General features: G+C 36.2%; 1 protein-coding gene across 1 annotated transcript in view; it reads left to right on the forward strand.

The window, feature by feature from the left end:
* ARAP2 (ArfGAP with RhoGAP domain, ankyrin repeat and PH domain 2) overlaps positions 1 to 27557 on the forward strand; it is a gene marked incomplete at both ends in the record, with an annotated part of 128685 nt that overhangs the window by 28799 nt on the left and 72329 nt on the right. The window contains 5 exons of the mRNA XM_080344077.1: positions 21352 to 21467; positions 22653 to 22857; positions 23579 to 23659; positions 24337 to 24519; positions 26555 to 26729. Of these exons, the coding sequence (XP_080200203.1) occupies positions 21352 to 21467; positions 22653 to 22857; positions 23579 to 23659; positions 24337 to 24519; positions 26555 to 26729 (760 nt within the window). The remainder of the gene's footprint in view (positions 1 to 21351; positions 21468 to 22652; positions 22858 to 23578; positions 23660 to 24336; positions 24520 to 26554; positions 26730 to 27557) is intronic.

Consider the following 27557-nt stretch of genomic DNA (forward strand, 5'->3'; position numbering starts at 1 on the left):
TTAAAACCAAAAATATCAAACGGTTCTAAGAGGTTTTATTTTACATCCTCCATTTGAACAATGTATCTTTCTTTATGTGATTTCTGGCTATTTGGGAGTCAGAAGAAATAGCTTCTGTCTTTAAGCTTTCATAGTCTGTAATTCTTCTCTAGGTACCTCTTATGTTTTTTTTGGTTTTTTTTTTTTTTTCCAAGTTAAAAACTGAATTATTTTTACTGCAGCACTGAAAAATAACCCAGTAATACAGCATTAATCCATTAGAGGGCTCTGTTGTTCTAAAAATATTTCCTCATCGCAAGTTTGCAATTCAGCAAATTACCAGGAAAATATGTTCAAGGTGTTCTCAAATCCTGTTCATATTGGAATTCACATCCATACAAGAACGACTCCCAGAGAGACTTAGCGGGGTTTATAATAACTGCAGTGCTAAAAGACACCTATTTAGACTTCTTACAATGTTGAAATGAGATTGGATCAAGCTGATTCATTGATTCCTATTAAGCTTGATAGAGAAGAGTCCACTGTTACTTTAAAAGACTGTTCTTCTTTGTTAAAGTGGAGAGGATCCTAAGCCAAATGCCCAATCCGAACACAACCACCATGAACTTTGTGAAGTTCAGATTGAGATCAGTATATCATGTCTCAGGCTCATTTCTAGTTAAAAAGTGATTGGTTTAGCTTCAGCTTCTGGCAGTGATATAGTGCTAGTATGAAACCATCAATTTCTTTGACTCTCCATATAGTGTGAATTTTTAAAAAATTTCCTCTCTGGAGCAAAAGTGAAAAATACGTTGTACAAAATCAATTTGTTCAACCTGCAACTTGCTGAAATTCCCATTTCTATTTCAAAATCATTCGTGCTTAAATAAAAACATGTCATCTGATCCTTCATGATAACTCAAACATTGACTTGAAATGTCAGTCTGCTGTGGTGGTGCCAGTGATAATCTCCCCTCTGTGACAATCAGAAGGGCTCTGACAGGTGTTTCCCTGGTCTGCTAGAATATATCTCCTTCATTAGGGTGTATCTAAAGTCAGTACGTGTCACAGTGTTTGCACCAGAATTTGGCTTTAATAAAGAGAATTCAGGATGCACTTTGTTACTGCTTTCAGTGGTTCTGAAATAGATGTATTTACTGGGGATATTTGAGGAAACTTTGCCCAATAGAAAGACTGGGAAATGGTATGTGTGGCTGTGTGCCATAATAGTGAATTTTTTCTTTCCTGCATGAGTCTAAGTTAAAGCTCAAATAGCGATGAGTATTCTCTCTGTTATGTACAAGCAATGGTATCAATTTATTATCTAAAACCTCTTGTTTCATTTTGGCTCACTGCTTTTATTGATTTCAGAGGGTTTTTTTGTTTTGTCAAAGATTGAAGTGATTTGCTCTGTGGCAGATGGAAATGTTTATTCATGGTGAGTGAACCAGTAAGAGAGTGCCTAGTAATTTTCATTTCCTCTCTAATGCTAATGGTGCATTTAAAGCAACACTGGACAACATCAACAGATGTATTAGAAGAAATTACATTAAGCATGTAGAAGATGGCAAAGGGTATGATAATGTGGAGAACTGATAAGGAGATAGATTGAAGGACAAGTTAAAGATGATTCTTGAGACTGGTGTTCTGAAAGAGATGAAAGTGATGTGAAGTGGAAGGGATATGTGTGACTATCTATGTGCCTGTTCTCACCTCTATTAAGAAACACAGGCTTAAAGGGAAGTGCTTTGAGCAACCTGATCCAGTGAAAGATGACTGTCTGTGCAGGTGGTTGGACTAGGTGATCTTTAAGGATTCCTTCCAAACCAAACCATTGTATGATTCTGTGAAATCCACTGCCAGAAACAATGTGGCTGGGATTCAGGGGCAGACTTAGAAGTCTGTGACTTTTCAGTATGTAGTGATGGGAATTTAAAATGATCTTTTGCAAGGCTATTGTTCATTAGGAAATGTTCTGGTTTTCCCCTGGAGAAAATGAAATCCTGATTAATAATCATGAACATGATGAATGAGAAAGAGAAGCCCTTAAAAAATTAAGTAAAGGATGGAAAGTGAACAGAGAAGAACAGTTAAATGAGGTCCTGAAGATGAGTAGTAGCGGTTGTTTGTCATGCTGAAGGAGTATGAGAAAGCCTTTTTGATGTATTTAGATTCTTCACTGTATCATCGTGATAAAGTGTGAGTATAAAATGAGTCCAAGGTGATGGCAACAGCAATGTGAAAGAAGAGTTAGTGGAATGTAAGTTGAGTAGAAAGCAAACCATTCACTTAATATTTTGAGATCTAATGAGAAACCCTGAGCAAAGCAGCTGACAGTTTTGGGAAGGAAGCTAGAGAAAGAGGTAGAGAATTAAAAGCAACAAAAGAAAGCAGGAGGAGGAATGCGAAGACCTTTCAGATAGGTGGTGAGAGGAGAGAGAAATAGCTGATAGGTACTGGGGTGGGGCAGTGAATGGTGGAGCTACTGACAATGAGAAAACAGTGTTGTCTGTGTTGTGTTTCCTGCATCCCACATGCTCGTCCTCCCTGCCCCAAGAACACGTGTCTTTTTGGAGATTTTGGAGTGATAAGCTATTATTTGTAATAATAACTGGGAAGCTCTCTAAAGAAGGAATTCTCTACTTGATTGTTGCTGTGGACTATGATTCTATGTTTACAAACATATGAATGAGCCTGGCCTGGAATGCCTTAAACAGGTGGAGGTGACAGAAAAACGAATGAATGTTTGTCCTTCTTTTCCATGTTTGATTCATTCAGGTTTTACTCTTTACCTTAGAACAATACAAATCTTTAGCAAGTTGTTAAAAACCAGAACAACCTAAAACTATACCAAATACATTTGAGGGGAAAGATTGAATATACTGTTACACTGGTGACTTGAAGTGGAAGCACATGATGCAGCCTCTTTCAAATACAGTTGTTTCTATCAAGCTGTAGCTGGGATGATAGGTTAAGGTCATATTCCTGATATTCCAGTAGTTCCTTGGCAAGAAATTCATTCAAATCTTCCACACTCAAAACTATGGCAAAGATGGATTGCTGTGCATGACAACAGAAACAACTAAACAGGAGATACCTTGAATTTTGTAAGAAATCTTAAAAATTTCCTTTATTTGCTTGCTGTGCAATACGGAATTAATGATTACAGGAAATTGTGTTGACTGGGGCAAAGGTTTTTGTTGATCTGACCATTACTTCTTCACTTTTTAACTAATAGCACCCCTCCTTCAAAAATATTTTTTAAATAGATTTAAAATAATATGCTATTACATTAAGGTGGTTCAATCAGACAAGAAAAATGAGTCAGTGACCACCTTTACAGGGAAGATCTACATTTTTACATCTAAAAATTGAAGAATTGGGAGAAGGACATGAACAGGAATTCTATCAAAGAAAAATTTAAAAAGGTTAAACTCTTCTGTGTGCGGTTAGCCTTTGGCTCTATGAAGATTTTATTTTTCCTGTTCATTTGTTTTTATGCTATTAAGATCTCATTGAGATGTAAGTACATCTAAAGCAATCATGAACCACAGTAGAAAGCCTAATGCTTCCACAGTGTTCAAAGGCTTCATGATTGATTGGGGGTGGAGGGTAAGGAAGGAGGAAGGAAAATGACAAAGTTCTCAGCTTCTTATTAATGCTTAGTCAAGCTTTCTGAGTGACTAATGCATATACAGCTAGCTACCTTGATCATGTAAAAATTAACAGTGAAAAAAAGTAGGATTTGTTTGAATATTATGAAGAAAAATGTTTTACAGAGTGGCACGACACATACATAAGCAATTTGAAGAAGGTTTTCTATCTGCTTGTCATAAGGTTATAACACCCTTAATGCAGTATCAGAGAAATCTGTGTTCCTCTAAGAGTACTGGAATTACCTGAGAGCATTATCCATCACTACGTGTTACTTGCATTTAAGAACTAATAGCTCTGCTTCAAATTCTATGCTAAAATAATCTATTGGATCAAAAGCCCTATAATGTAGGAAGTAGAGCACCATTATGTGTACTTTTATTTATAATGGTAGACCAGGTCTGCATTTATTTATCTTAAATCATATGAACAAGTCATTTCTGCATTCAGTGAAGCTGAAAGATTGTATGGTGTGTCCATATGTACATAAACACTTAAGTAATGGTGTGGGGTTTTGTGTGTGCGTGCAACAAGAAGGTTTGAGATGACAATGAAACTGAAAAAAAAAAAGTATTTTTCAAGAATAATTAGATCTTCTTTCAATAGCTGTGGAGTTAAATGTAGCTAGAACATTATTTTGCACCTAGTTGATTCTTGTGTTCTTGTAAACGTTTCAGTCAATTCTTACAGGAAACATGCTCAAAAACTACTCAGTAAGTTTGGTTTGCTATATCTCCTTTAAATTGTGGGCAATATAAAATTCATTTTTCCTGTGCATGCTTTTGCTATGTTTGGAACAGAAATAAATTTAAATATACCAGTGCCAAAACTGTTTACCGTTTTGTTTTTTTTTTTCTCAGTCTGCATCCTTTACTTCAGGTATTAAACTAATTCGTAGAGCTGAAATATTAAAATTTAGGTAAAGTTACAAAGCTGTTACAACAGTGAAAAGCAGAACATTTCTGAGACAGTGTAGACAACATATTCTCACCGAAGTGTTCATTCCATAAACTAAAGATGGGTACACACATATGATAGTGTATGTGAATTCCGTTTCCTAATTAGTCAGAAGTACCATGCTATGCCATTGAAAATGTTTAATAGTGTAGTGTGTATCTTCTGTCATCAACTTGCCATTTTTGAAATCTGTTACAACTCAATTAACTAAATGTGGTTTATGAATTTAATTGGTGTGGCAGAGCTCAGACAAATAATATCACAAATGGATATTTTGGGGATTTTTGTACATTGCCTATATGATAAAAAGCTAAGTTATATGGCTATACTTCTGTGAAAAGTAAGCTTAACAGAGAGGTGAGACTATTATTTTGTCCAGTCTGAAGTGGAAAAGCAATGTGCTTGAAGACCTTAGGGTTTGCCTAATATATGATGAGTACGATCAGATGGGCACTGGCAGTGACATTATGATGATTAAAATGTTTACTTGGTTGCAATACTAGATAAAAGGGATTAGCATGCACCAGCAGGAGACCAAAGAGTATGCCTGCAATTCATTAATATGCCTTGTGACTGACACTGTAATGTCTAGAACTCTGAGCACTTAAGGGCAGGTGATTGATCATAATGCATTTAGCTTGCAGTAGCTGAACAAGCAGGAAAAGCACAGTGTTCATAAGGAACACTGTTTAGCATTCGTGGATTTCTGTTGTTCCTTCATGATGATTTTCAAGCTTAGGTGGTCTCACTTCAATATCTGTGGGAGTTCAGCAGAGTAAGGACCATTGGAACTGTTTTAAATGTCCAGAAATTATAATAATTTCTTTTTTTCTTCCTGTCCCTCATATGCTTTCACCTCCTATCACCACTCCAGAACTGTTGTCTTGTGCACAGTGTGCACTGGAAATGTGTACAGCATCTTTGCTGGCAGTGGAGGGAGATCAGGTTGGGAGTTAGTATTGGACTGCTGATAAAATAGTTAGGCCATTTGAGTTTTCATCAGTTATGTGCAGTGAATGGTTTAAAGTAAGCATTATAAAGATGATCCTTAAAATACTGAGAACTTTAATATCATTGTAGCTTAAGTGGTATTTTAATCTTTTGGGCCTCAAATAAGTTGTTATTCATTTGTGCTGGTTTCTCTATGTTGTTTGTAGCAGTATGGCATTGTTCAGATAATAACAAAGCCTTAGTTTCTGTACTCTGCTATCTGATGCCTACAAACTTTATTCTAAATAAATGCACCACCCTTACAGCAAAAGGAAGGGAATTTATGATTTACAACATGGTAAGAATTTGGGGAATACCCCAGTGTGCTTTCACAGCAATAATTTCTGTCTCTGGTTAATAAATTGCTAGGCCAACAAATTTGAACTTAATCAACTCAAACTGAATTATTGCCTCATGTAACACTTCAATGCCATTGACAGTAAATGAAATTCTCCCTCTTAAATATTTTGCATGCAAAATAATATCATTAGAGATGATATGCTTTAAATCTCATTCATTAAAAAATAAATATCTTACAGATATTTCTAGAAAACTTCACTCAAGTTATTTTCCTCTCAGTATATGGGTCAGACCCACCTCAGAGATCCACCAGAATGATTAATAGATATCTAAACACTTTTAAAGAAACATTTGAAAAATGTTACATGCACTGAATTACAGCAAAATCAAGCTTTGTTACCTTCACTTAAGGTAGAAGGTTGATAAAACAATTGGCAGTGGGCAGCTGGAGGACCATGTGAACAGGCTGGGACAGGGGTTGAGAAGGAAAATAACAGAGAAGATGGAAAGCAGTGACTCAGGCAATTAAAGGTGGAAATAATCTTGTTTGTATATTAAGTGACACCTAGTGACATTATGTTTTGAGCATTTCAAACAACTGATTTTGTTTGAGGTTTTTTGTCTTTTGGGGACCTTTTTGTTGTACTTTTGCAGTATTTCCAATAAAAGTTGCTTAAAAAAATGTTGAGCCAAAGAATGCGATGGGTGATGATTGTGTTTCGCTCATGAAGATAAACACTTTTAACTATTGACTGCCAGTCCTTTTGGGGATTCTGTTATCTAATATTTAATTGATTATTACAGCTCCTGTCTATTTCTTTGTTTAAGGTAAATTAAGCTATTAAAAAAAAAATACATAGCTGTTTATTGGATATGACTCCCTTCTGATTATGGCAAAATTGTTGTCTCTGTCTTCTATTGTCCAATGTTTTCAAATTGTACGTATTTCAATACTTTGCCTCTAGGCAGAGAGGAGTCTATATCAACTGCATTTGTCCACGTTTATACATGTCTACAGTCTAAGTCCAGTATGCAGAGCTGTGTTAGAGATACGTGAGTGAGGTTTGACAAAGGTCTTGAAGCAGTGTGGCTGCATTAGTAAAATTAATGTGGCTTTGTATGCTGCTTTCTGTTCCACAATCAGCCTGTCTGGCGCTTGTTTGAGAGGCTTTGCAGGATGTTATGTGATTATGAGAAGTGTGATGTTTTTTCTTGCCGACGGCTGTAATTCCTTGCCATGGGGTCATGAAGAAGTTCAAAGGCAGATAAAATGACAGCAGTCAGCAACAGGAGCTCAGTTCCTGCAACACTGGAGTAATTGCAGCCCATTATTACAATTGACTCTCCTTTCTCTCCCCTGAAGGAACTGAGCAGCTGCCAATTTACTGGGCTGCAAGAAAACTGATGAGCCAGGAGATGGGGGTCATAGCCAAAGCTGAGAAAATGATCAAGGCAAAATTCATTAGTCGAGTAGCCATAAGAGTAGGAGACATTGCAGGCTGGTTGTCAGTGGTGCCCAGGTGGCAGATGGATTCTGACTCATAGGTTGGTTTGTTTTACCTTGCACTTCTTTTCCTCCCCACCTCCCCACCCCCCCCCCCCCCCAAAGAAAAGTGAGGAGAGTTCTAGCATCTTTTGTCTTATTTTGTTTAAAACAAACCAACCACACAGCAGAGATAGCTGCCATTGTTATGTGACTTATCTGGAAAGGGCTTCTTTCAACTTTAATAAATACATCAGTTGTTTGTCTGTTTTCTGTGTGTTCTGTAATCATTCCTGAGCATTACTTATTTACAGGTTGTTCACTCTCCTTCTACAGCTAAAAAGGGTGATATATAGCTTCCTTTGCTTTTTCTGTTTTATTTAATGACAATGTGCAGTTGGTAAAACTTAGAAGCCTAATTTGAGGATGATCTTAGGTACTTTCACTTTCTCATGGTGAATGTGTACAATGAGCAGTGTAGATGTGAAACTTGTGTGTCTTTATTGGGGTTCTCAGCAATAAATGCTAATGTAGAAAGAAAAGGGTCACATCCACACAAAGCTCTGTTTCAGAGACATTATTTCTTCATCTGTCTCTCATTGAGGTGCAGAATATCAGAACGTATCTTTTAATATATGCAGGTGGTGCTGTACTGGAATTTTACACGGAGAAGAAAAATGAAGGTTAATAGAGTCCGCTGTAGGTACAAAACCGGAAGATGTTATCTCATCACAGTTCTGCATGATTCTGTCATGCTGGCTGTTCGGGTCTTCTAATTGTGCAGGCTTTTCATCTGGAGACCTAAATTTCATTCTCCTACACTGCAGGCAGACGTATTTTAAAAATCAACCTTAAGAAGCCAGTGCTGATTTTCTTCTAGCTGCTTGTCTTTCTAAATGGAAAAGTTAAAGATTCATTTTCAGTATATACAGGGCAGTTTAAGGAAAGCTGTTGCTTGTAGGGTCTAAACACAGATACCTGGGGTGAATCTCCAGCTCTGTGAATGTCATTTGGAGCTTCGCCATTAATGTCAGAGTTGCCGCTTTCCCATTTTAGTCCTGTATTTTGTTTCATTACAGAATTCTTGTTTGTCCTAATTTCTAAAATAGCGTGGTCATGCTGGGAAAATATACCTTCTCCCCATATCACTGTGTCTGCAGATTGCAGCTACCCTTTCTTGCTAATATGGAAGGATTTTTTGGGACGATTTTCTGTTCTCAAAAATCGTTGTAGCATGTTACAAGCCTCCTCACCTACAATTGGTACAAAATGCTGCTGCAGGGTTTCTGAATATCCTGAAATGGACCAATTTCATAATTCTAATTTTAGTTCTATTTTACTGTTTGAGATTCTATTTTACAGAGCTATCTGGATCAAGCCTTTGCAATTTTGATGCAACTTCTGTGTGATGAGGTGTACATGTATCCTTTTAGTTAGGAGCCAGAACAGCTTTTTCATAGGTGCGCTTCACCATGACATGGAGTTAATTTGCTGGTGTCTAGGCCAGGATGTTGCTGTTCGATTAGCCCATAAATGGGTGCTTCACTTTTTTGTCACTTTCCATGAACAAACTGCCACTGTATGTGCTGTTCCTTACTAATCTCTGATTTGTAAGGTATCTTCAGTTATCTGAACATAGTAATATGTGTATGTTTCAAAATAAGGTTTATTTTTTATTATTGCATGATTTTGAAGGCTGTTCTATTAGAACATCTTGTCACTATCATAAAAATATTTGATTAGCTTCTCAGTTATTGTGTGGGGCTGTTCTTTGAGTTGTGAATGCCTTTGGTTAAATTGTGTAACTTCTTACCTTTAATCATTTGTAAAATCAAAATTTCACTAGAAACAAATGGCAAAGGCTTTTACATGAACTCATAATAAAAATTATTTATGATGAGTTTACTAGGAGTGCAGTAAACGCTCTGAAGCATTTAATACTCTAGTCATTCCAGTATTTAAGTACTGAAAAGTAGATTGCTTATTTGTAAACTGCATTGATTTGTGAAACTCTCTTTTACGTATTTACTTTTATACTAACTGTTTTCTTTATGTGGAATCATTACTTTAATGACAGAAAGCCTAGGCAAATATGAAAGTGAACAGCTGCTAAGCAGTAGCTCTATGTTTGTCCATTAGTTATTTTGCTTGATGAAAAATCAAAATACTTTCTGTGAATTCATCAGCTGTTTTCATCTTGGCCTGTCTCAGAAAGATGAATTACTATATGTGAACCTAAAGCCAGCAGAAGAAAATATTTTCTTTAAAACAAAACCAACCAAACAACCACTACCTCCCCTAAAAAAACCCAGCCAATGGAACAAAATCAAACACTCTAGTTTTGGTTGAACTAAATGTAAGGACGATGTCTTCCCAGGAGAGTGTATTAGGTTTGCATGGCAAGGCGTTGGTAGTGGAAGGGCTATGGGGTGGGTTCTGTGAGAATCTGCCAGAAACTTCCCCTGTGTCTGATAGAGCCAATGCCACCCGGCTCCGAGATGGACCCACCACTGCCAAAGGCTCAGCCTATCAGCGACATTGATAAGGCCTCTGAGATAATATAATTAAGAAGTGAAAAAAAACCCACAACCTTGTGCAACAGCAATTGCAATGGGAGAGAGGAGTGAGAATATGTAAAACAGCTCTGCAGATACCAAGGTCAGTAAAGAAGGAGCGGCAGGAGCTGCTCCAGGCGCCAGAGCAGAGATTCCCCTGCAGCCTGTGGTGTACACCATGTTGAGGCTGGCTGTCCCCTGCCAGCCTGTGAAGGTCCGTGGTGGAGCTGAGACCCATCTTCAGAAAAGTTAATCCTATTTGGTTGGCACTTCAAAAAGTGTTGAAACTTTTTAAATTAATTGTGAATATTTACTTGTGAAATACAATATCATAGAATTTTATGTTACTAAAGTAGGAGGCAGTAAATAAAATATACTCTTCTATATACAGTGAGGACTAATAGTCTTAGCATCTTACTGTTTGCAGTCAAAAAGTAAAAGCATTGTGTGTGCTCAAAAACAGTTTTTACTGGTTAATGTCATATTTGCTTATCTCCACTGGTAAATTTAGAGGAAAGCAGGATCTCCATTATTTGGAGACTCATTAGGAGATCTTTGACAGTGGAGTTATCATACCAGTTTTTTTATGTTGTCCAGTGACAACTGTACAAAAAGGTCTGTAAAGAGGCTCATAAATTTTGCATGACCACCATTCTAGATTTTAAAATATCACAAAAACATTCACAATCTGTCCTACCTTTAAGAGTTGAAACATTTTGTTAGCAGTTTGTCTGGACTATTAATATATAACAAGGTCTTCAGTGTGTTTGTAAAGCTTCAGAAAGAAAATTTTAAAGATGTGAATTCAGGAAACCATAACTGTACGTGGTACTTTTAAAATACACAGATCCTTCTGGTCTTGAGAGAACAGTCCTGATAAATCTTCTAAGAAGGATTTCGGTTGTGAAGCACTTCCAAAGAACAGTCCAGATGGCTACTTAAAATTTTAATAGTAACAGCTATATTTAAGAGTGGCCTTGTCTCAACAAGAGGTGTTCTGAGTCCTCAGTACAGGGGAAGTGTTTGGGAAACTGTGAGTTTGAGACAGTGGCTATAGCAAAAACTGTTCCTGCTAAGGGGAAAAAAAATGGCATAGGCAGGTGGAAGGGTTCAAACAACAGAAGTGAGGAAAACTGAGGAATTTCAAGATTTTTCGTATGTTAAACTGGCATCCATTTGGGCTGAAAAATGTGTGAAGTGAGTAGCAAGAAATGAACTCTGAAATGGAATGAATTTCCATGTGTTATGAGTTGTGTGTCTTAAGGAAGATGATTGTCTCTTTTAATACAAGGCAGTGTTATAAATGGCTGTTGGAATTAAAATAAAGGTAAAAGCATTGAATATGTGCTGTATTTGCACATGACAGGCTTTGAATTTTATTTGTGTTTATTTTCAGCCTCTCTAGCTAACAAGATGCTGATTCTGGAATGAGCTCCATGCTGCAGAGCAGCCCTGCTGGAAGGGAGTTACTGTAATTGTTCAAATTGGAGCTTTGTCTGCACTTGGCTGTCACACTGGGGCGTGGGGTTGGCAACAGAGAGCAGTTTTGTCTCTCTTGCTTGGTATCTGTCAGGGTATTTGAGAAGATAGCAAGGCAGGTGTTGTGTGCAGTGTTACCAGCTTGCTTTTGATGCTCAGTTCTGTCTTGTGCCTCAGATGTGAGACTGTGGCTTTCCTAGAATGTTGAGTGACAAGAAAAAGAAAGCATGTGCACACAGAATGAAGTATGGTCTGAATCACACTTTCTGTACCTCAGCTGAACTCTGAATTGTAGAATAGTTGAAGAATTCAGTCCTTTCATTATTTTTTTTCTAAAGCAGCAATGAAAATGATGGTGGTCCCTTCAAGTCATGAACTCTGCTTTCAAGTAATAGCTTTAAATTGCTTTGTGTTAACATGTATGTGGAATTCTGTTCCTTATGTTGATGCAACTGCTCACATAAATTGTTTCAGAAATAACGTAAAGGTTATTGAACCGTCACTAAACGGCATGCGTACAAATTATATCTAATGGCAGTACTTGGTTGCAGCATGTTTGGTTTTTGTTTTGTTTTTTTACTCTACTTTCAGCATGTTTCTGCACAAGTGAGAACCTTATGAATATTTGGCATTATATCTTTTCCTCTCTGTTGTCATCTTTTTGCTTTGATTTTGAGGACTAAGATATTGATGCTTTTACTTAATGTAGGTATGTATTTGTTTGTAGCTCTTGTCTTTGAATGTCTCTTTCTAGATTGCATCATCTTGTCTTCATTCACTGTGACCATATGCTAAAGCCTTTCCTTCTGGGACTGGAGGGGAGGGAAGTAGGGAAACCTCAGAGTCTATGTCCTCTGCTCTGCCTTATGTTCCTTAAATCTTACTAAGAACTGAGGTATTCAGTGGCTGCAATTACGTTGAATTTGTCTGAAGCCAAGCATCTGTCTAGACTAAAAATTTACTTGGCATTAGGCAGGGAGACAAACGTTCCTGTGATTATGTAAACTTCATTTTGAGGGAGAAGTTAGCTAAAAACCTGTGAAAATCCAAAGAATGTCTGTGTGAAATAACATTACCATGATTATAGATTTGTGCACGCACTCTAAATATGGGAAAACTGGGCTTATTTCTAAAAACTTAATTTCATCCTTTTACAATTTACAAATACAAATTATTGTACTATAATAAAATATTTTCTTCCACAGGATAGCTGCTTAATTCACTGCATTGTTTACTTAGTAACTATTTGATAATTTAAATTTCTTTTCATGGAGTAACCTGTGCCTTTTTATTGCACACTGTTGAAAAATGCCCTACAGAAAGAATCGTTCACCAGTAATGTAATGTTCTGTGAGGAAATGATCAGTAATTGGTGTGTTTGGCTATTTGAGGAACAATGATTAATTCATTCTTCATCAGTTCCTGTTAGGTAAAGGAAAATGACCATATGACCGCACGGTTCCGAGAAACAAAATGAATGATTCAAATATCCATATATTTTGCATTCTCTGTTTTCTCTGTCTTTTATGGGGGCTTAGAAGAGAATACTTTTCTGTCATACCATATCTGATCAAAATATTGCTTTCATAGGTCTCAGTTGACATTCCAGTTGCTCAGCAGTTCTGCAAATCAAACCCTAGAGCATAAAGTCAGGTACTAGGAAATGAAAATATACTGTGAAATCACTGTATACCATTACTGAGCAGGAATAGGCAAAGTCAAAGACAAGAGCTAACTCTCCAGGATAGTATTCAGTCACTTTAATTATGTGATCTTCCCTTTTTTTTTTTTTTTTTTAATTTTTTTTTAATTTTTTTTTTTTATTTTTTTCCCCTGTACAGGAAGGGAGCTTTTTAATCTTCATGTGTCCTAGATCCATCCCATACAACAAGCAAGGCATGGGCCTGAAGGTGCATAATCAACTGATTTAAAATTCAAAGAATCGTAGAATGGTTTAGGTTGGTAGGAACTTTGAAAACCATCTAGTTCCAGCCTTCTTGCTTTGGGCAGAGATACCTTCCATTAGATCAGATTGCTCAAACCTCTGTCCAGCCTGGCCGTGAACACTTCCAGGGATGAGACATTCACAGCTTCTCTGGGCAGCCTGTTCCAGTGCCTCATCACCCTCGTGGTGAAGACATTTCCCCTTATAGCTAATCTAAATCTTCCCTCTTTCAGTTTAAAGCCATTACCTGTTGTCACTACATACTGTTGTAAAAAGTCCCTCTCCAGCTTTCTTGTGTGACCCACTTTAGGTACTGGAAGGCTGCTCTAAGGTCTCCCCACGGCCTTCTCTTCTACAGACTGAAGAACCCCAATTCTCTCAGCATGTCTTGTAGGCAAGTTGCTCCATCACTCTGATCATCTTTATGGCCCTCCTTTAGACAACGCCTGTCCCAATACTGACCCCTGTGGAATGCCACACGTCACTGATCTCCACTTGGATATTGAGACATGGACTGCAACTCTTTGAGTGTAACCGTCCAGCCAATTCTTTATCCACTTTGTGGTCCATCTGTCCAATCCATATCTCTCCAAGTTAGAGACAAGGATGTCGTCTGGGGACAGTGTCAGATGTTTTGCACAAATCCAGGTAGATGACATCAGTTGCTCTTCTCTTATCCACCAACACTGTAACTCTGTTATAGAAAGCCACCAAATTTGTCAGGCACAATTTGCCCTTAGTGAAGCCATGTTGGCCATCACCAATCACCTTCTTATTTACCATGTGCCTTAACATAGTTTCCAGGAGGATCTGCCCCATGATCTTGCCAGGCACAGAGGTAAGACTGACTGGCCTGTAGTTCTCTGGTTCTACTTTTTTTTCCTTTTTAAAAATGGGGGTTATGTTTCCCCTTTTCCAGTCAGTGGGAACTTCACCAGACAGCCACAACTTCTCAAGTATGATCAATAGTGGCTTAGTAACTTCATCCACCTGTTCCCTTAGGATGCTCAGATGCATCTCATCAGGTCCTGTAGACTTAGGCACCTTTGGGTTCCTTGGATGGTCTCAAACCTGATCCTCTCCTGCAGTGGGCAGTTCTTCATTCTCCCAGGTCCTGCCTTTGATTTCTGCTACTTGTGTGATGTGGCTAGAGCACTTGCCAGTGAAAACTGAGGCATAAGAGCTGTTGAATAGCAGCCTTCTCCATATCTCAGGTAACCAAGTCTGCTGTTGCCTTCTGGAGAAGGCCGATATTTTCCCTAGTCTTTCATTTGTCACCAATATACCTATAGAAGTTTTTTGTTGCCCTTGATGTCTGTGGCCAGATTTAATCCCATCAGGGCTTCAGCTTTCCTAACCTGATCCCTGGCTGCTCGGAGAAGTTCTGTGTATTCCTCCCAGGCTACTTGTTCTTGCTTCCACTTTCTGTAGGCTTCCTTTTTGTGTTTGAATTTGTCCAGGAGCTCCTTATTGATCAGTGCAGGCCTTCTGGTGTTTTTGCCTGAGTTTCTCTTTATTGGGATGCATCACTCCTGAGCTTGGAGAAGGCAATCTTTGAATATTAATGAACTTTCTTGGGCAGTCGTATGATACTACAAAATGCACACATATAGCTGATGAAGTCAGGAATATAAATTACTTTTTTAAGTGAATAGAGAGATTTGTAACTTATATGAAAAATAAATTCTAAGATTGGAATTACCTTAGGGTGTGGCTTAGGCATGCATTTTTGAAACAAATGTCTTAGTTGTCCCTGCTTCTTATGTATTTGCTTTCATGATAGAGCCATCTCAAAGTGTTTGTACTAGATTTCTTTATAATGCAGTAATATGGAGTGGATTGTGCTCCAGTAGCACATCCAGTACACTCCACTGCAAACAAGCTTACTGCAAGGCACTGACTAGAGCTAATCTAAGTGGTCTTTCACACCTTTTGCTTTCTTCCTTCTTTTTAACCTCCAAAATTATGCATGTTGGGTTGCCATTAGAAAATGTTTTGCAGTAATATCTTAGAATCATTTTCAAGTGGTTTTATTATGTGACGCAGGAATTTTGCTTAGCTAACTAAAAAACCTAAAACTGATGATGTGACTGCCTCGTATGTAATAGATGAGCAGGAAGCTACAGCGTTAATGTGCACAGATGACTTGAATTCTAGCATCTCCTTGCTCATCAGGACTTGATTTCACGTTCTTTAAACATCATTTTTTTTGTCCGTATAATTATATACTGTGTCCTTCACTGTGGTTGCATTTTGAGACTGCATCAGGAAGACTGTAAGAGAGAATGCATATGTCTTTACTGTGGTGGGTTTTATTTTTTCGGTCCATGATACGTAACTATCAGCTAAAATCTATATCAAAAGATTTTAGTCTGCAATCAGGGATGTAAGTCTCTAAAGATTTGAAAAGCCTGATGGAAGGTAACTGGGAAGGTTAAGTTGAAGTACAGTTTAAAAGAAGAGGAAATCAATATAAACTTGCAGAGAAGAATTAATATCATCAAAGCAATTTCTGCGTTACTAGTCATTGTTTCTCAAACTCTCATACATAAATGTCATAATTTTTCATTAACATGGAAACAAATTTTTCCCACCTTTCTGTTGCAGAAATTAGCCTTCCTTGCTAGCTGGGAAGGCTGAAATATATACCTCCAATTAAGGAGGAGAGAAACTATGGTTGCTTTATCTGAAGGCTTCTAGTTACTGGCTTTTAATCTCGCTGGAATAATTTGATTGTTTGAAGGGAGTCAAATGCCATGGGGTTAGAATGAAGGAAAAGTCTACATCATGATAAATTGCTCAGGGAATTTTCAGGTCTTTCAGAAATAAGTCTTAATCTAATTGTCACAAATTTTGTGGTAACTTCCCCAAAGCAAACCTAAAGAGCTATTGCAAATAGCAGAGGTAAACTCCAGGAAACACATAAGGTCATATTTTAGAATTCTCATCAGAAATATTGTGATTAAAGGTCAAGAACTTTCTATGTATGGCAGTAGGACAAGGGTAATGCTAGAAATATGGATGGGTTATTTGTAAATTAGTGGTGGGATAGTAAGATTGATAGATACTAAAAAAAAAAAAAAAAAAGCATGTGCATATATAAACACACATATGTATGTAGTATATTTTTCTTGTGTTATCTGATACCTCTTACCATTACTGGAGCCTTATTACGTAAGTGTGTGCACATGCATCCTTGAATATTGCATGACCTCAAGATCTGACAGCTGAAGACAAAAAAAGCAAACGGACCATGACCTCTTAATTCACAGAAAGGAAACTGATGTGCAGTGAGAATACTCAGTTGTAGCAATTCCCAAAAGTGCTGTTCTCCCAGCATGCACCAGTACTATTTCTGTACTTCAGAGTTATGTACCTCCATACTTTCTGTACTTCAAAATATGCTACAAATAGATATTTACATACGTGTATATGTGTGTGTATGTACAAATATATTATCTTGAAATTATGGGAGCAGTTTTCCTTACTGTTATCCCCTTAGTACTCCAGCAAAACACTAAGATAAAAATATGAACTAATATTTCTAATGTGAAAATAGTAGAGTTAGTAACCTTTAAAATAAAACGTAGGGTATATTTCAAAGGGTGAACTTGTAAATGTGTTGTTTTATTTTTTGTTTGTTTGTTTGGGTGGTTTTTTTTGTTTGTTTGTTTGTTTTTTTTGTTTTGGTGGAGGGGGGTGTTTCCCAAGATATTTTCCTGAGGCAAGTTTGTGGGGTTTTTTGTTTGTTTTGTTGTTGTTGTTGTTGCTGTTGTTGTTATCGGTTTTGGTTGGTTGGGTTTTGGGTTTGTGGGTTTTTTGCTTGTTTGTTTTTTTTATCAACTTTATATGCTGTGGGAATAATATTAGATTCATAAAAGCACATATCAAGGCATGAATGGAATGGCTAACACAGTGGAAATTGAGGAGTGCAAGCAGCAGCTTTAGAACTCCTCTGTTCAGATGAATTTTGGTTTGGCTAAACCAACAAGAATATCAGTCCAAGTGTTACTGGTGCAAAAGTGAGTGGGAGGGTAAAAAATAAAATAAAATAAAAGTTTTCTACTGTTCAGGGAGGCAAACAGTAGTTTTGTAGAGAAGGTCTCTTCGTTAATTGAGAACCACAAGATTCAACCTCTGGTTACAGAGTTATTTCAGAATTCCATAGAGAAAGATGCCTAGGCCTATCTTTTTAAGACAACAAACCAAAAGTTACGTGTTTAGCAACTCTGAAGATTAGACTTGTTTAGATATAGCTGCATGATTTTATTCATTCATGTACTTAAGTTTTCCTTATCTTGGGTGTTTATTTCCATGTCTGTAAACCAATGGTGATATATTAGAAAAGATGTGAGACTAATTTTGAAGCTCCTTGAATTTAATCCGGAATAGAATTGAAAAAATCTTAATATAGTCGGTCTCAGGGTAGCTTTTGCCTATGAAAAGATAATACATAACAGAGTAAGCAATTTTGTACACGGATATGCACTTCATAAATACATGTTAAAGGTATGTTTAAAAAAATCAAGTTATCATTTCACAGTTAATATACAGATGACAGGTTTTCATAGGTTGTGTCTCTTTCTGACAGGGATGGTAACAACAGCAGAACTCACACATTATAATCATTCCTCCTTCAAGATGGAAAAACAGCTTACCAGAAAGCCAGTACTCATCTCGTAGTTAACTGCTTTCCCCTATTGGTATTTTTAGCCTTCAATTAACTGTGCTGTTTGGTGAATACTTCTGATCTATTATTATATCTGTAAAGAATTTGGCTTTCTAAAAAAAGCTCTAATTGTCAACTCATTTTTCAAGCTTTCTTCAAATTCATGAAGATTGTGTATATATAGACATTTAAGACATAGCTGTATTTAAAAATAAACAAACAAAACAACAAAACCTTAGTTTTCTCTGTGTATTTTTGAATCTTCTTAAGCTTTTCTTCACTGGTCGGAAAGTCTAACACAATTTAACCTATCTGAAACAATGAGCTTTCAGTCTGTAGAAGAAAGACAATTCTTGTTCTGAAAAGATACCACTTGGTCTTGCTGTCAGTACATTTTGTGTACTGCTTGAATGGCCCTATTGTCCTCTTGTGCACTCAAAGTGAATGAATTTATCTTTCAAAGTGGAGCATTTCTTTCTTCTCTGTACCAATTCCCACTTCTGTTTCTGAAGGAGAGAACAGGATGGCACTCCTGAAAGCATATAATTCTGAACCTTGAAAATTAGATTCCAGTCTACCTGTTGCTCACAAAGCCTGGTTTATGCCAAGTGTTGTACTGTTACTGTAAAGAGTTTGTTTGGACTACTACGGAAGTAACTTCATTCTAATGTACCAATGGAATCGGTTAATTTGCCACCACCTTCAGTTCTGAAAAGTATATTCATGTCTAATTTCCTAACTTTTCTGACAGTCCTCACCCTAAAATTCAGTACTGTAATTTCTCATGAGTTTGCTGATTTTAAAACATAATAGTTATTCTCTCTTCAGTGGGATTGTTTATATGCTAGGTACGTGTGCAAATTTTGGAGGATTGGTGCTCCAGCTAAAGGTGAAGACTTTCAAATTAATGCATTTCATTTCTAGAGGGCTTTCTTAGTTCTGCATTGTTAAGTTCAGTACAAGGTTTGGTGTCTGTCTTGACAAACATAACTGTGTGCGGTCTTCAGCCCGCGGGGCCCTTCCACACGGCCTGCTCCCTTTTTACTTCAAGGGAAGTGGGTGCAGCTGCTTTAAGGCATAAAAAGAGACTGAAGGGAATACTGGATAGAGATTTTTCAAGAAGAAACAATATGGGTAGTATAGGTAGATTAATAAAGTTTAGTTACAGTTTCTTTTCTCTAATACCATGTAATGAAATGCTCAGTTATTGGGGAAAAAAAAGATCCAACATACCTGCACAAAAGGCACTACTTTTTTGCACAAGTAGTATTTAGGAAATTTTTCAAGTAGGATGTTGTGTAGTGCTCAAAACATTAATTTGTTTAAATTCCTTGAGAATGTGGCTGTCAGTGGCTAGTAAGTATGATTGCTTTGGTGCAACTGTTTATTCAGAGATGTTCCAAGCTGAAAGCTTATTTGGGAAGATAAGAATGTACTTTCTTACATTCTTCTCATGACAGTTGCCAGTAGCAATTGCTTAGAGGAAAACTAGTGTACTAGTTGAACTTTTGATCTGGCTCAGTATGGTGGTTATTATTGCAGTTGTCTTCATGACTCATTTTTTACCTTCAGTAAACTCTAATCTGGACCTAAGAGGATATTGAACTCCTATTAGTCATGGCTTTTGGCAGTTGTTCAGTTATTTAATAAACAGAGAATACATTGCAATGTTGTGCAGGTACAAGTATAGTCTTGTTACCTGTCCTTTAAAAATCAAGACTTCTTAAGGACAATTATTTGAAATAGTTGAAACCAACAAACAAAACCTGTGTCTCAGTTGCATCTCAGAAGCACAAATCATTTAATTCTAGAAAGTTAGGGGGAGTTTTTGTTATTCTTTAAAAAAAAAAAAAAAATTATTTTTTATTTTGCTCGTTTCAGACACTGCTGCTAAGAGAAACAAAAATTTCGTATTTTTCTATCCCCAAATTTTTTTTTACCCTATATTTCATGCTTCTGTTTTTCTCACTGGTGATGTCTGACTTTAGAATGCTTCACGGCTATAGAGCATGCTGTCAAGTTCATACTCAAAAAGAGATTATTCTGCCCACTCCTTTCCCATAGAACTGATCTTTGAGGATGAATTAGGGACTGTGTAGGCTTCACAGAACTCTCTGCTCTCTTCTAAGGCAGATGTGTCAGTATGAAAACCATTGATTTATAGGAAAATGGGGGGATGCTGAAGATGAGAGTAGAGAATAAAAAAGCAAAATTTGAAAATCTTATGAAGATAAACTTGCCAGTGATGCAGGTTTAAATATGTATTTACTAGAAAAACAATCCTCTCTGTACGGGCAAGAGACTCTGAAGCTTTTCCCCTTCAGTGCTTGTATTTTTTTATCCATCCATACTTTGTTTGAGAGGTAACTTAGTGAACATCTTGCAGATGGTAAAATGTGTGGATTTGGCTTTTTGCTTGGGTGATGTCTAATAGGTTGTTTAGTTTTTTTCTGATACAGTTACTGTTTCCAAGAAGTATGCTAGTATTTCGAGAAATAAAACTTGTGGAAGTGACTACCGTTAGATGAACATCTAAATCAGTTTGAGGAGATACTGATGGTGTTCCGAACAGATCAGAAATAACATATGTGCCTATCAGTGTTTCCAAAATACATGTGTTTGAGAGAGCCTCACAAAAGGTCATTGAACATTTATTTTCCAACTGTATTGATGTAAGATTGATTTTTATTGAAGTACACTGTTCCATGCAGGGGAAAAGAAATCATTTTTCTTGTTTAAGAGAAGGCAAAAATGCTTAGCATTTCTAATATATGAGTCACAGATAACCTGTTGTCTATCATAGCGCCTGTATAGGATTTTTTTTTTTTTTCAGAGACACGTTTGACATATTTAGTTTATGTAATACATCAGAAACATGAGAAATGCAATGTTTAAGAAAGAATTTTATACATAAAATATTTTATTTTGTTGTAAGTCTGCTTAAAACAGGCGACACTGGTGTCAATAAGAAGGATTTAGATATATAAACATTATTTAGTCACTAAAGCATGATTTAAGCTAGATACTTCCACTATTTTGGATCTACATTTTAATGCAGTCTGTTATTTAACCTTTTTTTTCCCCCCTTTATTCATAGTTACAGTGTGCAGTTTTCTCCTATTAACAATCAAGTAAGGTCATTCTAGCAATTAGAAGCATAGTGTTTGGATGAAATTTAGTATAAGTTTATTTATACTTTAATGAATTAGAAGGAACTTGCATGTTGTGGCCCAAATGTGTATTACTGACCGTGGATTTTTGGACCATGCTGATTTAATTGTTCTATATATGTTTGATTCTTGAATGATAAAACCCTGAACTTTTATTGTCTTTTCCCTAGGATTTTAAAACAGGATTCGGTATCACTTTAATCCCTATGAATGTGGCAAATGTAAAACAAGTGGATCGGACTGCAAAGCAATCTTTTGAAATAATTACTCCTTATAAAAGCTTTAGGTGAGGACTTTAATATTTACGTTACAAGATATGCAAATAACTAATGAGCTAAAAGAAATATGTTCTTCATGCCACAGTGACATATCTAGCTTGGATAAAAAGGTAATGCTTTTAATAAGAATTCTCTGCATTTAAAAGAAAAAAAAGAAGAAAAAAAAGGATTTTTTTTTCCCCTTTGTTTAGCTGTGTGCTTCACCCATTACCTCCCTGACTAGACATCCTATGCCCGCAGATTTGTATTTTTATGTAGCCTTCTTTGTTCATTCTGTGCAATGGCAGAAGGGAAGAAAAAAAAAAAAAAAAAGTCGCTTTAACAACTTAACTCCATCTTAAATAATAATATAATGATATAATAACCTGCAGTAGTGCATCCATTTAACATCAGGCATTTTATTAGAAAAGAACCACTCATGTCCCTTGCCTTGTAGACATTCTCCATTGAAATCAGTACAAAGTTTCATTTTGGCTCATGCTATGACTTGTAATGATTTTCAAGACAATAAAAGTATATGCTAATAAAAGCCTTTTGTTTAAGTGTTGTAGTTTTTCTCAAGTGAAATCTGAGTAATGCAGGAGAAGGAGGAGTCGCTTTGTTCTCCTGGGCTTGCCAGTTGTTAGCAAAGAATTTCCTTTCATTCTCAGTCAACTAGAGGAGCAGGTAAAGTAGTCTTGATCAGTGATTTGAAGCTGTGGCTAGTTGGTAGGTAGCTAGTTCTTTGACTTTCTCTAAGCCATTACCATGTTGGTGTTTTCTTATTAATTATATTTTCTTAAAATATCAATTTAAATGAGAAGCAGGTTTTTGCTGTTGTAGTTTGCAAGTTCATTTTTACTTCTCAGTAACTCTCTGTGTTTCTGTAGCTCATTCTATGTTTTTGTTAAAATTAAGGTTTTAAATTTAGCATATGGTACCATAAAAAGTGTAACTCGGGAATGTACCTTGAATGCGACAAAAGGTATTTAGCTAGTAGTGGTTTTGTTGAAATCTGAACACAAAAACAGAGGGAGTTTTCATTGACTAAAACCACAAAATAATACATTCCATCTTTGTATTTATATCTGTGTAGAGGAGGATTTTTTGACTGTGATTTTGGGTGTAAACGTAATAAATAGGAGAGATTACAGGGTATGTCTAATTGGGCTTTAAAATGAAGATCAATAACAAAGAAAAGTCAATTGTTTCAGCTTTACAGCAGAGTCGGAAAGAGAGAAACAAGACTGGATTGAAGCACTGCAGCAATCAATAGCAGAAACTCTCTCTGATTATGAAGTAGCTGAGAAGATTTGGTTCAATGAGTCGAACAGGAGCTGTGCCGATTGTAAAGCTCCCGATCCCGACTGGGCATCCATCAATCTCTGTGTTGTCATTTGTAAGAAGTGTGCAGGTAGAGTAATTAATGACAGTCTGTGTGGCTTCTACAAAATGTCATATTTGCATATCTGTATATGTCCTTGAAATGGCTTTTTTTTTTTTTTTTTTCATTTTTCTTAGTCCCATCCTTGTGGAAGTTTTGACAAAAAAATGACCTTTTTTATAAATTATACCTTATATCCTTATTTTAAAGTATTTCCATGCATAATTGACAGGTCTGTAAGGTGATTGGTTTCACTCAGATGAATAACCCTTTGCAATTAGTGGAAATCAAAACACGCTAACACTTTGTGAGAGATGGCTGACTTTTGCAAGGCTGGATGTCAAAGGATAACAATTTTCAGTGTATAAATTTGGGGTACTAATTCTGTTAGATCAGCACATATTTTACTGCCAACAGGGAGAGCTTTTCCAGATACTACTAAAAATTCAGTTTTATCATGTTTTGTATTTAAATATGTGTTAAACTGTAGATTCAGGGAAAGTTTGTAACTCTAGGATTTTGTTCTAAACAAACCCTCCCAAACGTATTCTACATTAGACACCTTACTTTGTTTATTCATTACTGTGAAATACAATCCACTTTTTTAATTTTGGAGTTTTTGGTGCTTTCATTTTTTGTTTAATTGTCAAACCCAACCTTTTTTTTTTTTTTTAAGAACAGCAGTTAGAACAAATCTGTCAAAGCCCAGTTTAATTCCTTTAGTTAAGTAAAAATACTCTTGAATTTTCAGGACAGCACAGATCTTTAGGACCAAGAGATTCAAAGGTCCGGAGTCTAAAAATGGATGCCAGCATTTGGAGCAATGAACTCATTGAGGTACGTTGTAGTATTCTATTAATGACTCTTTGTTACATCCTGAAAACTACTGTATGAATAAGAGTTATTTATTGTTTATCTCACAAGAAAACTGAACATATAGCTTCTAAATAACATGCTGCTGTGAAAGTAAACTTGATGTTTCCAGGAATCATGTACCTTTGTGCCGTTCAAAATACTCATTTGTTTTGATAACTACCTGTACAAATTCTCTCAGTATTTCTCCAAGCATCTAGATTTTGGGGGGAAACAGAAATAAAATTCTTTTGGAGTGCAATCATGAAGGGCAATATTGGGAAGGAGGAAAGAAAGGAAAATTCTCACCAGCAGTTTAATTGCTTGGGGTATGAAAAAGTGGTTCTGATAGGGAGGGTTGAATCATCAGTGCTTTCCTTAAAATATATACTAGCCTTCTCTGAACTTTTACTGGTATTTTCTAATACATATTGAAATATTGTAACTGATTAGTCTTGTGAAGCTTAGTTGCTATTGGTGGTCAATGATTGTGACAGACCATTATTCATTTCTAGGTGACCATAGGCAGTGACTGAGACAGGCTTCTTCCATCTTTTGCAGGCAATTTTCTTTAATAACTTTTTTTTCCACTTGGAGCAGCTGAAAACTATTTAGAGGTTGGCTTCATATCCTTCATATTTTTTTTCTTTCACCTCATCCAGCTTTTTATCATCATTGGAAATAAGAGGGCAAACAGTTTTTGGGCAGGAAATCTTCCTCCAGATGAAGAACTACATATGGATGCCCCTGCAGAAAAAAGGATAGCATTCATTACACAAAAATACAAAGAGGGAAAGTTCAGGAAAGCACCTTTTTCCTACAAAACCAAGGAACAGTTGAATAAGGTAATACTAGAATAAGTAAGCCTGTTATAATACCTTTGTACTTTATCAGTGTGCAATTTGGTCATGTTAGACTGGTGAGAAATAAATTCAGAATCCTGAGTGACATTTTCACAGAGGAGAATAAGAGTTGTTTTGGAGCCTTTACAGGAGTCATTTCATGATTTATTAGTTCCCAGTTTTTCCAGTTAGTTTGCTTGCAGAAGGCTGTGGTACCTATATGGTGCCAGTAATATGTCTTCTGGAACCATCAATGACTGTGGATCTTTATTTTTCCTCAAATGCACACTCTGGGTATGCAAATTCCATCTTCTTTGGATTCTTTCTTTATGTGTTTTTGATATCTTATATGTCTGACATCTGACATTCCAGTACATTAGATGATTCAGTGTTATCAATGGTGAAAGTAGCTTGTGCACGCTTCTATAGAAGCTTGTAGATAATTGGAAATGAAACAAGCTAAAATTAAAGATGAAAAATGTGTGTTCTCAGTGTTTCCTTTTATGCATATGACACAAATTATTTACAGTTATAAAGTGGAAAATGCTAATTATAATTATAAATTTCTGTGTAATTTTTTATGTCCATTTGACTGACTTCAAATATCTGTTGATTTCAGAGTCATGGTTGTTTATGGTTTATGAATATAGAAGAGTTTAAATGCATATATATTACAAAGCTAATACATTCAGTTACATGAGTCATTGTCTCAAAGGTTATGCAAATATTGTGGGGAGGCTGTAGCATTTATAAGATATTGTGGTTTGAACTAGAGGGATCTCATTTGTTCAGTGGCTATTGTGTCAAAATGGAAGTGTTATTTTCTGTACATTTTCTAAGTTGTGTGTTAGTTATACACATAAGAAGTTAAAATAAGTTGTCACTAAAACACCTCTAGCCAAAGTGTTGAACCATCTCACTATATAACTTCCGTTTAGTTTTCTGCATTTCCTTGGAATTGGGAAACATTTTTAGGCTTCATGAGGAAATTCTGTCTTTCCAAAATAAAACATTTGGATTGTTTTCTATTTATTGGTAGCAGTTGTGCAAGAGACTTTATTTAAGAATTATAACTGTGGACTAGAAAAAATAGCTCTGTGTTTTACAGGCTTGATTTTTCTGAAGTCTTTGGTGGTGGTGTTTTGTTTGAGGGGACAGGGGATGTCTGTCAATCATTTAACTACTGCTGAAAAATATCAGATGTAGTGGTCAAATCTCTGTCAAACCATGAAATTACTGTGTAATGAGGTGGCTATTGTTAAGTAATTCTAGAACTTTTACTGGACTGTCTGCCCTGTCATGTTGTGCTACTGGATGCTTATATGTTTATTAGAGCAGCTGAGGTTCATAGTAGTACTCCTCTTGTTTTTAGTGACTTTTGACTTAATTATTTCAGAACAAATTAATTAATTAAAAAAAAAAGGTTATATTTGTCTTCATGTGTGCAAAAATGAAAGGAGACTGATGTTTTAGGATGTAGTGAGATCTTTAAATCTCAGGTAAGATGACCAAGTATGAAGATACCCTAAAGAACAGTTGCCTTATTGACTGGCTGTAGTTTTGAAAAACTACCTGTGAATTTCAGTTGATTTCCTAGTGACAGAGTTCAAGGATCAAATCTTGTCTCTTTGGTTGAACTTTGCAGGTCTGAAATAATAAGTTTTTTTGTTTGTTTGTTTTGTTTTGTTTTTTTAATAAGTGTGTGAAGCAAAATGAAAAGGAATTTATTGTGTAAATAAATGACAAGTTTCCACTCCAGTTGTATTAATTCATGTTATCCTTCCCAAGTGAAACTTGTGTCAGCAACAACTTGCAGGGTTGGGGTTGCTTACATTTTTGGGTTTTCTTTTTCTGTTGTTGCTCCTTTTTTCCTAGATTCAGACCATACTGCATGACTCTGGCTATTTCTGTATGTGTATGACCTTTGAAAATGCAGAGTAACTATACTGGAGGTGAAAGGATTTGCACCTATGCTACATGTACTTGTTGCCAATAGCTTTCTAATTTAACCAGACTTATTTTCCCCCTCCATGATAAGGCCCTGTGTGCTGCCGTAGTTAAACAAGATGTGCTAGAAACTCTGATGTTGCTGTTTAGTGGGGCTGATGCTATATGTGCAACTGGAGACCCCGTTTACAGTACTCCATACTTATTAGCCAAGAAGGCTGGACAAAGACTGCAAATGGAATTTCTGTACCATAATAAGTTCTCAGGTAGGATATATTTTCTTTGTTTTGATTTTCTAATTTTATATTGAACAAAAGGGAAGGAAAGAAGGAATTCAGAAGAGAAAATGGCATTGAGTTGAACAAGAGTGGTATAGTGGAAGGGTAGTTGTGGTGGCATTAACTGTATTTCAGTAGACAGTGTATGTAATTGTGTACAAGTTAATTTTTTTTTTTTTTTTTTTTTTTTTTTTTTTGCTCAGATGTCAAGTTTAGGACTTAAATAATAAAGTAGTCAGTGATAACTCATACCTTTATTTATAACACAGAAGGAAAATGTCATTGGTTCTGCCAATATTGTCAGGCTTTTAGCAGAAAAAAATAGTATATGCAGTTAACATGTATCTGAAGTTTTTGTCTAGGGCTTTGTTTTTTCTTAAAAATAAAGTGATAACCTACCCCTATTGAACACAGATTTACCTGTTTTTTCATACACTCTTCTCCCAGTATAAAACTCACCTCTTGAACTTGTAATATGGTCTATCCTAGATCACAACTTCAGTTAAAGCTCAGAGCACGTGATAAACTTTGGCCTTAAAAGTCAACAGTTCTGGTTGAAGTGTGTGACTCTTTATGAGGCTCTTGAAAACAGACAGCCATTCTTAAAAATAAATACATAAATAAATTGTAGAGTATGGATGCGCCTGAACTTACCTTTCAAAAGGGCTGTACAGGATCTGAAGCAGTCTAGGAATGAAAGTCAATATGCAGATTTACATTAGGAAAGATTAGCTATGCTGTACTGCAGCCAGCATTGTGGATACACTCCTGGACCAATTTCCCTTTGTTTCATACCACTCTGCAAAGCAATACTGT

Source organism: Nesoenas mayeri (assembly GCF_963082525.1).
Source record: "Nesoenas mayeri genome assembly, chromosome: 4".
NCBI classification, from domain to species: domain Eukaryota; kingdom Metazoa; phylum Chordata; class Aves; order Columbiformes; family Columbidae; genus Nesoenas; species Nesoenas mayeri.